General features: G+C 36.6%; 2 protein-coding genes across 3 annotated transcripts; both read left to right on the forward strand.

Moving 5' to 3' along the window:
• Positions 1-2,617: 2,617 nt before the first annotated feature.
• LOC113343935 lies at positions 2,618-5,548 on the forward strand. 2 transcript variants are annotated; one of them, XM_026588027.1, is made up of 3 exons: positions 2,618-2,822; positions 2,928-3,038; positions 5,229-5,548. In XM_026588027.1, exons 1-3 carry the CDS (start codon positions 2,676-2,678, stop codon positions 5,406-5,408), a joined length of 438 nt encoding a protein of 145 aa, XP_026443812.1. In that variant the 5' UTR covers positions 2,618-2,675; the 3' UTR covers positions 5,409-5,548. The 2 variants fall into 2 exon arrangements, with proteins under 2 accessions (XP_026443812.1, XP_026443811.1); XM_026588026.1 differs by having other exon boundaries at positions 2,621-2,822; positions 2,904-3,038.
• Positions 5,549-7,896: 2,348 nt separating this feature from the next.
• On the forward strand, positions 7,897-11,195 carry LOC113343947 (serine/threonine-protein kinase D6PKL1-like). The gene is made up of 3 exons (XM_026588032.1): positions 7,897-8,341; positions 8,560-9,572; positions 10,118-11,195. Exons 2-3 carry the CDS (start codon positions 8,578-8,580, stop codon positions 10,956-10,958), a joined length of 1,836 nt encoding a protein of 611 aa, XP_026443817.1. The 5' UTR covers positions 7,897-8,341; positions 8,560-8,577; the 3' UTR covers positions 10,959-11,195.
• The last annotated feature ends 2,929 nt before the right edge of the window (positions 11,196-14,124 follow it).

The raw sequence follows: 14,124 nt of genomic DNA on the forward strand, positions 1-14,124 counted from the left end.
GGTTGCTTCCATTACAATGATGGAGATATGGTTCTTAAGGAATAGAATTTGCTTTGAAGAAGAGAAAGTAAACTTGGGTAATTTCAAGAGAAGAATAAAACAGTATACAAAAGACTGTGCAGTGAGAATAAAAAGCTATATGTGGGAGTGTAGCTATGATTACATGGTCTTTAAGAATTTTGATCTTAAACATCAACCAATAAAGCCTCAAAGAATTATTGAAGTGAGTTTCTTCTTACCTGCAAGAGATTAGATACTTATATGTTGTGATGGGTCATCTAGGGGCAATCCAGGTGCAGCAGGATATGGTTTTGTGTGCAGAGATGAAATGGGAGGTTGTATATATGCTGAAGCTACTGGCCTGGGAATTGCAACTAATTACATTGCAGAACTAATGGCTATTACAGGTGCAGCTGAATGGGCTATACAGAACAACAAACTTGATATATGTATTAACTCTGATTTTAAAGCAGCAGTGAGTGCATACATGTCAGGAAGGCTGCCTTGGTTCATGCAGGTAAGATGGAAGAGATTAAAGGAACTATTGCATAATATCAAACTTGTACATAGCTTGAGAGAAGTAAATTTCTCTGCTGACTCCATGGCAAAGAAGGGTGCAAGATTGGTGAGAGGGGGAAAGATCATTTTCAATTTAAAACCAAGTTTCATCCCAGTTTTGGAATCACCTGAGCAAATTTACTATAGGTTTTGCTAGAATTTTTTTTTCTTATGTTTATTACAGTTGGGCTTTAGGTTTGAGTTGCCTTATTTTTTCTTTTGAGCTTTTCATTTTATTGGGCCTTGGTAGCTCTTTTTGATGTAAACTTAGGGCTGAGCATAAAAACCGTAACCGCGGTTTTTATCCGTATCCGTCCGCAAAATTGCGGGTGAAAACCAATCCGCAAGATCTATGGACCGGACACGGATGCATTTTCAAATCCGCAGGCGGTGCGGTTACGGTTGCGGTTGGGATTTGATAACCGCGGATTACCCGCACCGTAGGACAATTAGGGATTCAATCGATTTCTTCTTGGGCCTCTTATTAGCTAAGTATAATTAGTTGGGCCTATAGCAAACTCTTCTTGGGCCTCTTATTAGAGTGACTCTACACGTAGCGAGGCTGCGAGAGGATAAACTCTTATTTTCTCTTCTTTTTTCTTCATTTTTCCTTCTTCTTCTTTTCTTTCTTCTCTTCTATGCTTTCTTCTGTTCTTCGCTCGAGTAGTGATTTTGAGAGTAGATTCAAGAAAATTCAATTCGTGATGTTGTTTAGATGGAGGAAGAGTTGATGTATCAGGGAATTACGAAGAAGAAGGTGCTTCCGGGAATCGTGATGAAGAATCAATGAAATTAGGGTTCCATGAGAAGAACTCTGAGATGATTTAGAAAGTGAATCTGACGCTCTAGATAGATGATTAGAAGTGGGTTTTGTTGATTGTGGAACGGGTCGAGGTTAATTGGATGATATGGAGTCATGCGTGAAGAATCTGATAGTTAGGGTTTCATGTTCTTCCCTAATTTTAGAACTAGAGTTTTGGAAACCGATTGAAGATTGATTTGGAGTTAGACAAGAAGAAACTGAAGGCCGGGTGTAGTGAATTGAGGAAGAATCTAAGAAGAAGGTGATGCTTCTGAAACTGATTAAGAATAGAAGACTAATATCAGAGAATAGTTGATGATGGTGTGTTGCTTCAAAGGCTGTTTCAAACTCAGGGGAGATGTGAATTAGATTTCAGCATTAGTGGGTGGTGGAACATCAATTCAGGGAAGATTATTGTTGGGTAAGTCTGTATGTTGTTTAATTTCAGTGTTTGAAGTTTAATTTTGGTTCCTTAGGAATTGGGGTTATTCATGTGTTCTTTCCAAAATCAGTAAATTAGGATTCGTGGATTTTAGTGGAACTATTCGTTTATTTATATTTGATAAGATGAATTCCAGATTTGTAACAAAGATGTTAAATGTCTGCTGTGTGTGTTGGAGTTGTCTTGAAATGGAGCCACAAATTATTGTTGGGTAAGTCTCTTTGTTGCTTATTTCATTGTTTGAGGCTGAATTGTTTAGCTTGTATGTGTTGAATTGATATGGACATGGCGGATATGAGACACAACTGTGGTTGTTTGTGAAGATAACTTCTTTTTTTTTTTTGATGATTTTTGTGATTAAAAATCCGCGGTTAATCCGCAACCGGCCCGCACAATCCGCGGATCCGCGGATGTAAAATCCGCGGGTGATTAGACCGGTCACGGTTTGATTTTCCAAATCCGCAACTTTGACGGTTTGGTTGCCGGTGACCCCTAATCCGCAACCGTCCGTCCGTTGCACACCGTCAAAGTTGGTTGTATTGGGCCATAATGAGTTTGATTGTATTGGGCCATAATGAGTAATAAAATGGTCTTGATTGAGCAAAAAAAGAAGAAGAAGATCAATAAAAAGAGGTAATAGTCATACTTGGATTAATTTGACTTTTTGTAGGTGGCACGTAGGAATATCAAAAATGACAAGTAAATTGATTTTTAAAAATTGTAAAGGATGGGAAACAGAAAAAATAAAGATGAGAAATAGGAAAAAGCTTTATTATTATTGTTTACTACTTTCAAAAATAATGATCGAGTGCTATCTTGTATATGGATATGTACAAAATAACAAAACTCAAAACAAAAAAAGTGAAAATATAAATGAATGGGATGAAACTGATTTTGTTAGTCAATTGGGGAAACGCACGACCACGAATTGTTATCCCCAACCTGGAATTCCTTTGCCCGTCAAAGCGAGAGAGAGAGAGAATGGCAATGGCTTCTTCAAACATGGTTCAATTGCACAAGGTATGTATAAGATGCAATTATTCCTGGTTTTAACGCCGAATTAATTATTGTTTCGTACTTCCTCCTTTATGACTTTTGCAGTCACAACAACAACGAGGATTTCAGGTATTCTGCAGAAAAAAAGAGAAAGACTACGGAGAAAATAGCAACTACCCGTTTAAAGTCATCGAAATTACTCCTCCTCCCAAGAATCTCGGCATTCGCTGTTTTCCCTCTGTAAGTATTTTTTTCCCCTTTTCCAGATTTTTTGTTCTTGATTAGTTTTCATCAATTTATGTATATTCATTTGTTGGATTAGTTATTAGAAAATTGAAATTGATAGTTCATTGTACATTTAAACTGAGGTTTAGTAAGCTCAATTTGTGTGTAACTTAGGGTTTCAAAATCGTGCTTGCTTGTTAGTTAAAAGTTAGAAGCCAATGCTAGTAAAGAGAAAAGAATGAGGGAGGTATTTTTGAGGGAGGAGGTATTTTTGAGGTTATCGGCATTGGTGTTTGGGATCCTAGTTAGCATTCTTGATGACAACTACAAACAATACGCAAATTGCCAAGGTGAAGAGAAATTCTTGAATAGTGGTTTGTGAGAATGTGTAGGGAATGATAGAAGTTAAAGTCAGTTTAAGTATTATTTCTCAAGTAGTTGGATGTTCAAAACATGCTAAACTGTATGTTACCTTTGGCATCACCTAGAGTTTGACATCTAAGAGGTTTCAAGGAATTTGTTTCCTTCATTTATTTTTGGTTGTTTATGGATGATGTTGTGATTGGAAACTTTAGCTAAATAGGTTAACTATGAGAAAGGTTATCGGTATCTTGAGAGTCCATTGGCTAGACTAATATCTGCATTATGTTAGACACTTGCTTGTTTAGTTACATCCTTGAGTGGCAGGTTGTAGCCTTGATCAAGTGTTTCTCTAGCCCCAATTTGTTATGGAATCCTTCTTCTTAGATTTTTTTCAAGTGTATAGGATTAAAGCTGTCTTACTATTGTATTCATTGGGTTATGCTCTTAGAGGGGCACTCATATCCTGAATTCTTCAAAACATGGGTCTTCAGTAGATATCCATTTCGTCCCAAACTAGCTATATACAACACAAGGTGTCAACAAACCAGTTCTTCTTGCATCAATTGCATTTTAAGAACATATTTCAAGTTGGATTTAAGTTCGACCAGAAGTAGTTGCCTCTGTTGTGTAGCAAAGAAAATAGTATTGAAATGTAACTTAGCCAGGTCTAGTCTTTAGTATTAATCATGCAGTTGATTGAGAGCGTAGACATGTCTGCTAAAGAAAAAGTTAATAACCGGTATATCCATAGATGAACTTGTTCTACTAAACGACCTTAAAAAAAGCTCAACCATTATTGAAGCTATAAGCTTCAAGATGTTGGATTGTCGGGGATTAGTAACGGAGATAGTAAGTCACACTGGTAATTTGCTTCTTAAGCTTGTCGTCTCATCAATACATATATATGCTTTTTGTTGACTTAAAAACAAAAAATTTAGTCTGACGAGAACAATATCTTGATAATACTGTATTTTTTATCAGTTGAGAGTGGAAACCCATTCCTCCAACCCCATGGACACATCTTTTATGATATTCTTGATATCCCTATTGTCTTCAATCTTCATACATCTTCACAACCACTAGTAGCACTTCTGTTCACTTTCACATTGTGAGGCAAGGTTTGCATGTGCTATATATTGGCGGTCTTTCTGTTCCCACAGGCCACTGTGACTCTTGGATTTCTTGTGTGGTTTTCCTTTCTTAATCAATCATTTGACCGAAGTTTCTCCGAAACGCAAAAAAGAAAGTCTGATCTGTATTACTGAATGTAGTTTGGCTACTTTCTTTGGACTTCACTTGATGGATTTAGGGATTCATACACCTAATACTTTTGCTGTTCAAAGAGGATGATTCGTTCTTTGTATTGCAAACAATAAAGAATTTGTTTAGGATAAACCATGTACTGAACTTGTGGCTCACAATTTAGACATGTTGCAATCCTTTTTTCTATTAATTGATTATCTCTATTCTAAAATCATCCGAGTCATTTAAAATGTCAAGTAACAAAGTTGAAAAGAAACTTGTTTAGATTTCTAGCCTTATGTTTTTTATATAGCTTCTGGAATTTGAACTGTTGGACTCTTGTCATGTTAAAAGATGATAGAAAAACGGAGTCACATTTAAGTTAGGATTCAACGCAGGCTGCTAAATGTGGTTACACACGATTAGCATATACTAAACGTCATGTGCATTTTTTTATTGATTTATTGTTCTGAACATGTGTAACTCGACATTCATCCAGAACTACAAAGAAAAGAAAAAGCTATCTAACCAACATTGAAAATGCAGCAAAAAGTTCAGGTATTTGTTTTACTCTGTATACATTTGATCTTTTTTTTGCAGAACATGCAGTGTGGGGAGAGTGTAACAATCGAAGGCCAGATCTACATGGTTTATTCTGTAACGCATCGTTATCAGCTTCGAAAAGGAAAGTACGAACCTAGCGAGAAAAGACTAGATGTCCTGTCTTCAGGTAGATACATCGTCAACTTGTATCTTCAAAACCTTCTTGAACAGTCTTGATTCATTCATTCATGAAGTAATAAGTTACTAAATTTGCCCACCTCATTGTCTATTATCTCCATCTCACATGTAAGAAATCAAATTATTATACAAAAACCTTTCTGTTTTATGGGTAGTTCATCATGTGTATATGAAAGAAACTCGTTGTCAAGACAGATTGCGTAACACGGGTGAACAAAACGCACCACATTACTATTGTGCTACTCCACCAATTCTGATATTAATGTGGGTAGTTATTGGATGTTCACTGACGATAGAGGTGGGGGGAAGGAACATGTTAGTAACTCATCCCCTTTCTCAATCAGTGATAGTTCAGTATTACCATATCCGTACATGTGAATCTCAAGGAAGCATCTTAAAGGTCCAGAGTAGTGGACATGACTTTATAAAACTGTCAGTGTCTCCATGAAAGTTCACATATAAGAACACGTGATTGGTCCCCAAAAGGAGAGGAAATGATCAACGGGGAAGTGTCCCTACTGTTTCCGACCAATCGTGATCGATCATATACATTTAACGAATAACTCTAAAAGGTTTGGCCAACTAATGAGATGTTTAACCCCTTGATTAGGTTTTTGTTTACACCGTGAAAGTGGACCCTAGGATGTTATCTTAAGATTATCCAATTTCCACCAAAGATTTCAATCACCTGTAATTTTTCATAGTTTTTCTTTTAGACCTGGAAATGCACGAAAGATAAACTCTTTATTTTGGCTACCTATCTGCATTTCCATGCCTGTGTTTATTTTCTCTGTAGGAGCGTTTACGTATATGTGGTATTCGCTACCCAACTGACCCTTGGATCTCTTCACGGTTTTTTCCGCGGGATTTTTGGGTGTAGGTGTAGAATTCGTTTATGCCTGTGCAGCTGTGGTGCTGCTTCTGAGGAGGTTATAGTTGTCTATCGAAACACACCATGTAAACAAAACTAGAATAGGTGCTGCAATACTAAGTACTAGTGCCAGTGAACTTAACAAGCTGTACCTTGTTTAGTTACAGCAAAAAAGGAAAAGGGAAAGATTATCAGTACATAATATATTACACATCCACAACCACGAAGGCACGACACTGTTAATGACCAGAGTGCGCCAGCCCCTAGTTAGTAAGTTCGCGAATCATTCGCGAATCATTCGCGAATTTTTCCGTATCACGAATTTTACCGTCTTATTCGCGTACGTTTGCAACTCCGAACCCAAGTCACGTATTATGTGGCATTCCCGGATTATTCGCGAACCGTTCACGAATTTTACGTATCCCGAATGATACGTCCGCTTAATTCGCCATAAATTCTTTAGCTTTTACTTTTCAAAGACTCCACTTTTTGGGCTTTACTGCCTCCCGAACATACACGACCGAATATTAAAAGTGTTGTAATTTTTATGAAACAAAAACGACTGAAGAGATTTGAAGGTGAAGGTGAGAGAGATCTCAAACTCACTAACCAAGCATCTAAACCACCATACGACGTCCTTTTGGATAACTAATGTTGTATATATTATTAATATCATCATATTAAGTTTATTTTTTCTTTAAATAACTCACACATATGCATAAAAATTGGTCTATGACCTTATAAATACAAATTATTTGTTATATATAGATACCGAATTTTCAGAGCCGAACTCACATTTATAAATCGAATTATACACGTACGTATGCCGTTCCGAATTACTGACGAATCACGTCCCGTTGACCGAATTTTGGACCGAATCTGGATTTTACAAAACCGTATAATACTCGTATGTTTGCCGTTCCGTACGTTTGCCGAATCCCGAATTGCTAACTAGGCGCCAGCCATCTATGACAACAAACCTCACGTGGTTATGTTTAGTTTAATACAATACACGTGCAACCATAATTAGAAGATTCAAGTAAGCTCGAGTCGTCTAGATAAAATAGTACTACATAGAATTAATTAAACCTCCATTTTCATTAGTTATATCTATCATCAGCTCGTCCCGTAGGGCTTCGCAGACAGTTGTGGCACCATTTTTTTGACTGAATAGTTGTATATGGGATGGGACTACTGCCTTCTGAGATAGCGTGGAGAGAACTACAACCACAATAGGAACTTGGATTTTGGATAGGAAATCTAAGTCATCTCCAAACAAAAACCAACTATTCACTCAACACTTGCTGGTGAATTAAAAGGCAAATGTACAAATGGTTCAACTATTCAGAACTGTTTAGCTCTTATTGGTTAGGTACTCCATCATATTCAAAGCATCCAAACTTGTAAGTGTCACTTTATAAAAAAAAAAAAAAAACGAATTTTTTAAATTTTTTTTTTTTCTTTTTTTGGAATTGGAATTTGAAAGTTGTGTGTCGAATAGAGGTGGAAGAGGTTGGACGGAAAGCGATGAATGTTTTTGGGTCTGCCACTTGAACAACAACGTGTATCAAAGGCCGAGAGTCCTCTCTCTCTAATCTTACTTATCCACCTTAATTTATTACTATTTTTTCTTGCACAGTTTTTTAATAATTAGGAAAAATGAATAAATGGAAAAAAGAATATCTCGTCTTAAAAAGAAGAATTTAACAAATCCAAAAACATCGAGAACCAAGATAATAATCTTCTTCTCCTCTCACTCCGACTATTGGCCCTTTATCTCTCTCCTTTTCTCTGTTTATCGGGAATGTCGCGAAGATAAAGGAATAGGAACTTGTGTTATACTAGTCGCTTTGCTTATTTTTTTTGTGTGTGTGTGCGTGTGAGATAATATATGATATGTTAACAAAATAAATTCTCCTATTTTTGTTCCCAAGAAATCCCACCCCCTTTCTCTAAATATTGAATCCATGCATGAATTTGATTGTCAATCTCTCCTTTATGAGGTTTGAAAGGGCACATTGATTATGGGTCTTTTAGCACATTTTACAAGCTACTATCAAAGATTGCCCACTTTCAATCCAGACATACATTCTCTCATCAGGTATTATTTACCCCCCACTTGTTTATGGTTATGTTTTTGTTAAGAAAAAATAAAATAAACATGCCCAGATTCAGTGCATATGGGTGGACTACAAATTATTCTTCATTTCTTCCTCTTTTGCATGCCAATTTTCAGTTAAGTTCTTGATTTGAGTTGATGTATACTATGCCCCATTTTGTCAAGAAAATGTGCTGATTTTGAATTGGTTTGATTTTTAGTTGGGTAATCTCTGATTAATGGCCACAACTTTGGGATTGTCACCATTGACATCTTCAAGTGCTCAATTGGGTCAGAGTGTTATTCATCCTGCTTCAAATTTCTCTAGAGAATTGCTTCGAAATGGTGTTGATAGTAGTAGTACTGGTTCCTGGTCCATGTCTCTTGAGAAACAATCCTCTAATGGTGGACATGGAATGGATCCTGTGAAAGTCAATCAGAAAGGGTCTAGCACTATCAAACATGAAAGTTTGGAAAATCAAGATATACTGAAATCCGCGGAGGAAGCTGTAGTTGAGAGCTCAATCGATCCGTCTTCTAGTAATTGTGGCATTGTAGATGGGCAATTAACAGAAGAGGCTTCAGAAGATCCTGTTTCCGGTTCCTCATCTATTACTGAATTACCCGAAATCGATGCTGAAAACCCGATTGACGATTCTGATCCGAAAAATGGTATGAATAGCTTTGACATTACAGGAGATACTGAAAAGTCCAGTGGAAGTGCCAAAGTAAGCAATTCTTGTGATTTTGTGGATAGTGGGAAGAATAGTATTTGCAGAGGTAGTACTAGCAGTGATGTTAGTGAAGATAGCAGTTCTAGTAGCGTTAACAGTTCGATAAACAAACCTCACCGAGCAAATGATGCAAGATCCGAAGCAATTCAAGCAATTCGTTCTCAAGATGGGATGTTAGGATTGAATCATTTCAGGATTTTAAGGAGGTTGGGATGTGGAGATATAGGTAGTGTTTACCTATCTGAGTTAACTGGGACTAAAACTCATTTCGCTATGAAAGTCATGGATAAAGCTGCTCTAGCAAGTCGCAAGAAGCTCGTGAGAGCTCAGACAGAAAGAGAGATATTGCAGACTTTGGATCATCCCTTTCTGCCCACTTTGTATACGCACTTCGAGACTGAAAAGTTCTCGTGTTTGGTGATGGAGTTCTGCCCTGGGGGTGATCTACATGCACTGCGGCAAAGACAACCAGGGAAGCGTTTTTCTGAAAATGCAGCTAGGTATTGCCCCTTACCATTGTTTTCTATTTCTATACAAATTATGAAGATACACATGAATGATGTTAGCTCACTTGGTTTACTCATGTTGAATAACTATTTGTATATTGCTTGAACTATTTGGCTCCTTGTCTAACATTTTGAGGACTTGCTGAATTTGGGGAACTGACATGCAATGTCTAGATTTTCTTTTGATCAAACTCCTTGACTTAGTGTGCCGAAATGCGTTCTTATTGCTCTAAATGTGAATCCATTTACACTTTATTTAGCTCGGCATGTAACTCATTTCAATTCTGAGTGGTTCTACTACGATCGGCACTGAAGCACATACCAGTGATATTGAGTATTGAATCTGGCTGGAATATTTAGTAACATGAAAATCGATGGATTAGAACACCGTATTAGCATCTGTCACGAGTAATGGTTCTACAATCTGTTGAGATTTTGTTCTTCTAAAATGGAGTATTCAGGTGCTCAGTCGAAGCACATATTAGCTTAGTGAGTTACAAACACTATTTGCTGCATTAACCTTTAAAATGTTATTGCAGGTTTTATGTTGCCGAGGTTCTCCTTGCTTTGGAGTACCTGCACATGCTCGGGATCATATACAGAGACCTTAAACCAGAGAATGTTTTAGTAAGGGAAGATGGGCATGTCATGCTCTCAGATTTTGACCTCTCTCTAACATGTGGCGTGTGTCCAACTCTGGTGAAGTCATTAAAATCTTCTTACTATTCTCAGCCTGATGGTATTGATGCCTCTTGTATAACTCAAGCCAATTGCATCCAACCATCATGTTTTATGCCTCGCTTTTTACAAAGAAAATCTAAGAAAGAAAAGAAAACTAAACCAAAGACTGAAGTCTTTCATCATATAACTGCACGTCCTGAGCTCATTGCAGAACCTACAGATGTTCGGTCAATGTCTTTCGTGGGTACTCACGAATACCTAGCACCGGAAATCATAAAAGGTGAGGGTCACGGCAGCGCTGTTGATTGGTGGATGTTTGGAATCTTCCTTTATGAGCTTTTGTATGGGAAAACTCCGTTTAAAGGGTCAGGAAACCGTGCAACACTGTTAAATGTGGTGGGGCAACCCCTCAGATTCCCAGAGACACCAACTGTGAGCTTTGCAGTGAAAGATTTGATCAAAGGTTTGCTTGTGAAGGATCCTCAACAGCGCCTTGCACATAGACGTGGAGCAACTGAAATCAGACAACACCCATTCTTTCAAACGGTGAATTGGGCATTAATCAGGGGCACCAATCCACCTGAGGTGCCAAAACCCTTCATCACGGAGATACCAAAAGCACCAAAACAAGATCAGAATGTGCCCGTGGTTGATGTAAAGCCCACCCCAGGTAATTACTTAGAGATTGATTTCTTTTAGTTTCTTGTAATTTTGCGCATTTCTCATACTTGTTTCATGGCCCTGTGTTGTATTGTACTAGAAAGATTGCTTTTATTTTTCCACGGCGACAACGTATCACATATTGTAGTATCTTCAACACAGGCAACATATGTAACTACGCTGTACTTCCTTACTACAGATGTGGTAGAGACACCGTTAAAAATTTCATCAAAATAAAGAATGAAATTGTTGATCCTTCTGACTTCTTCTTTCAAACTTTTGATCCCTTCATGATACGACTATTACTTGCTAGAAGTAGGTTTCTCAATGAAAGCCACAATGTCTGATACTTGTTGTATGCTCCAATTGATGATAAATTATTAAATGGACGTTAACATAGATACCTACCTGTTAACACTGGTTTCCCTTCCATATTAGTCATGTATAGTAGGGAACTCTAGTGGAACTTTTTCTTGTTTTTTTGTTAGTATCAGTAGTCATCTATTGCTATTGGTGACACTAAATCAAGTTATAAGTTAACTGCAGGAGCTAAATTTTGCCATTTGTATAAGAATAATATCATAGCTGTGTGTTATGAGTTTACTGCAGGAGACTTGGTCATTTGCTTTTAAATAATTTATTAAATTTTTTGCTTTAAAATAATTCGTAGCTATGCTGTTGGTTACACTACACGTCTTCACCATGAACTCCCATATTAGCAGATAGGAATAAAGACAGTAGTCTCTTTAGAAAATACTCTTTGTTGCTTACAATGCTAGTTTACAATTTCCGAGTAGATGATCAACTGTGAAGACGGTCTCTATATATTATCTCACCAATTGTCAGAACCATTTCAGATTAAGTTATAGAAATAAATTATTTTGATAGTCATCTGTAGTTGAAAGACATATATGCTGCATATGGACACCAGATTAAGCCCTTTCACATTTGAAGAAAAGAAAAACTGGCCATAGTTCCTTCGATCAACCAAGAATCACTGAATTAACTCACCGAACTATTTGAATTTTAGCCAAGACCGATTCATAATTTCAACCAGAGTTAGGAAAAATTTACCCTACACAAAATAACATAAACTGAAGGGGCGAAACCCATGATTTTATTAACCATAACTCAGGTCAGCAGAGATTGACTATCATTGGAAGTTTGATATTTTTCTATTATTATTCACTGCCCACTAACTGGGTTAGTGGGTTAGTGATGCTTTAAAAAAAAGATTATGAGTCGTTGAGTAGGAAATGGCTGACTCAGTGATAAATTAAAAAAACACTTATGGTGGGTTTGTTTACAGAATTCACAATTTCGAGAAATTTATTATCTCATGGGATTACAGATTTTGGAATTCATGTAAATTCCTCGCGTGTTTGGTAATTCAGTTAGAATTCCTACAATTCATAGAGTTCTCTTATTTTAAAGTCCATGTATTGTTTGGCACTACCCTCGGAATCTTAAAATTATATATATATGGGATTCAGAGTTAAAAATAATATGGGTCCATAAATCTCTTAATAAGTTTCCCAGCAAGGGACCAATGAAATAGAACCGTTTTTTGGGGACTACTCATAAATGGTGGGGGACTACTCTCCATTTTTTTGGGTGGATATTAGAAGTAATAATGAGTCACCCCTTATCTAACTTTTCTTCTAATACCAAACTTGCCCTTGATAATTAAATTAGTGTAATGATTAGTGAGTAATTAATGATTAGTGAGATTCAATTAATAATTTGTTTTTTTTCAAAAAAAAGAATTATAGAGAGGGAGAAGAAGAAGATGAAGATGATAATGAAGATGAGGGTTTTGGAAGAAAAAAATTTAGATCTTTTTCTTTAAGAGGCACAACAAGAGTATGATGTTTTGGGTACTCACGGATACTTCAAATTTAGTTAATGGTGCTTGAATTGGCCAAAACATTCCTAAAAATGAACAATTTACAAATTGATTTCGGTTTCGTTAACAAAGTTCGGTTACAACATTTGAAGAACAGGTAGCCGAACTCATTCTGCAAGTGTAGTTCGGTTAATGTTTCTAAAAACACAGGCAGCCGAACTCAGCTTTAATGGAGTTTTTTCTTTCAGAGAAAAGTTCGGTTAGGAGAAAAAAATTGCGCCGTAACCGAACTAAAAGTTCGGCTGGGAAAATAAAATGAAAAAATTTGCGACGTAACCGAACTCAATATATAGGTTTTCAGAGAAAAGTTCGGTTAGGAGAAAAAAATTGCGACGTAACCGAACTTTTCTCTGAAAGAAAAAACCTCCATTAAAGTTGAGTTCGGCTAGTTCGACCAGATAATTCCTAGCCGAACTTTTATCTGCAACTTCCATTTTCAACTCATTTTGATGATAACTTCTCATTTTTTTAAAGGAAAACGAATGAAAAGTAATGGGTTTGTTATAATTTTGATTTTGATTTTGTTAATGATTTAAATTAAGCTATATATAGAGGTGGCGGTGGTGGTGATTTGAGGTGGTCGGTGGTGGTTGGTGGTGGTGAGCGACGGTGGTGATGGGTAGAGGTGGTTATATATATATAGGTGGTGGTGGTGTTGGGAGGAGGTGATTATATATATAGGTGAAGGGTAGGTTAGTCATTTCCGCACTTTAGGACACCCCTTATAAGTATAGGGTAGACATTCCTATCACAAAGTAGTCCCCCACCATTTTTGAGTAGTCCCCAAAAAATGGTTCATGAAATGATTCTCCATGTTCTTCCTTTTAGGCCTAGCCCATTAAATTATAAATCACTTCATTTCCTCCATTTTACGAGCGTAATTCCACATTTTAATCCATCGAGCTTTATTTCTCAAAAACACCTACAAAAACATAAAATAATCAAATAAATAAGAAATTGAGCGCTAACAATACATGTAAGAATAGCATTGTAGAGACGGAGAATGGTTTGCAAATCGGGCGAAAATGAGTCAACTCAGTAAAAATTTTCAATCCAATTTTTTCTTCATCTAATCCTATGATCTACTTATCTTTTATAATTCTCCTTGCAATCATGATCTCTGCTTCGATTATTCGGATTATTTTGCACTAACTTTACTTGTCTGTTTTTTCTTTCGTTGATTTTTGTATTATAAATTTCTATTCTCCTTTTTTTTAGACTCTTTGTTCTTATATCTTTTTTTTGTTATGATTATGATTTGCTAATTGTAGGTCTCGTTGTTCATCAAATCATGGGAAG

This window comes from Papaver somniferum, unplaced genomic scaffold (assembly GCF_003573695.1).
Source record: "Papaver somniferum cultivar HN1 unplaced genomic scaffold, ASM357369v1 unplaced-scaffold_70, whole genome shotgun sequence".
NCBI lineage: Eukaryota > Viridiplantae > Streptophyta > Magnoliopsida > Ranunculales > Papaveraceae > Papaver > Papaver somniferum.

Coding starts and splice junctions, on each gene's coding strand:
- LOC113343935 (XM_026588026.1), top strand. CDS start 2,676: ATGAATGGGATGAAACTGATTTTGTTAGTCAATTGGGGAAACGCACGA. Junction 2,823..2,903: donor ACATGGTTCAATTGCACAAG/GTATGTATAAGA, acceptor TGACTTTTGCAG/TCACAACAACAACGAGGATT. Junction 3,039..5,228: donor GCATTCGCTGTTTTCCCTCT/GTAAGTATTTTT, acceptor TTTTTTTTGCAG/AACATGCAGTGTGGGGAGAG.
- LOC113343947 (XM_026588032.1), top strand. CDS start 8,578: ATGGCCACAACTTTGGGATTGTCACCATTGACATCTTCAAGTGCTCAA. Junction 9,573..10,117: donor TTTTCTGAAAATGCAGCTAG/GTATTGCCCCTT, acceptor ATGTTATTGCAG/GTTTTATGTTGCCGAGGTTC.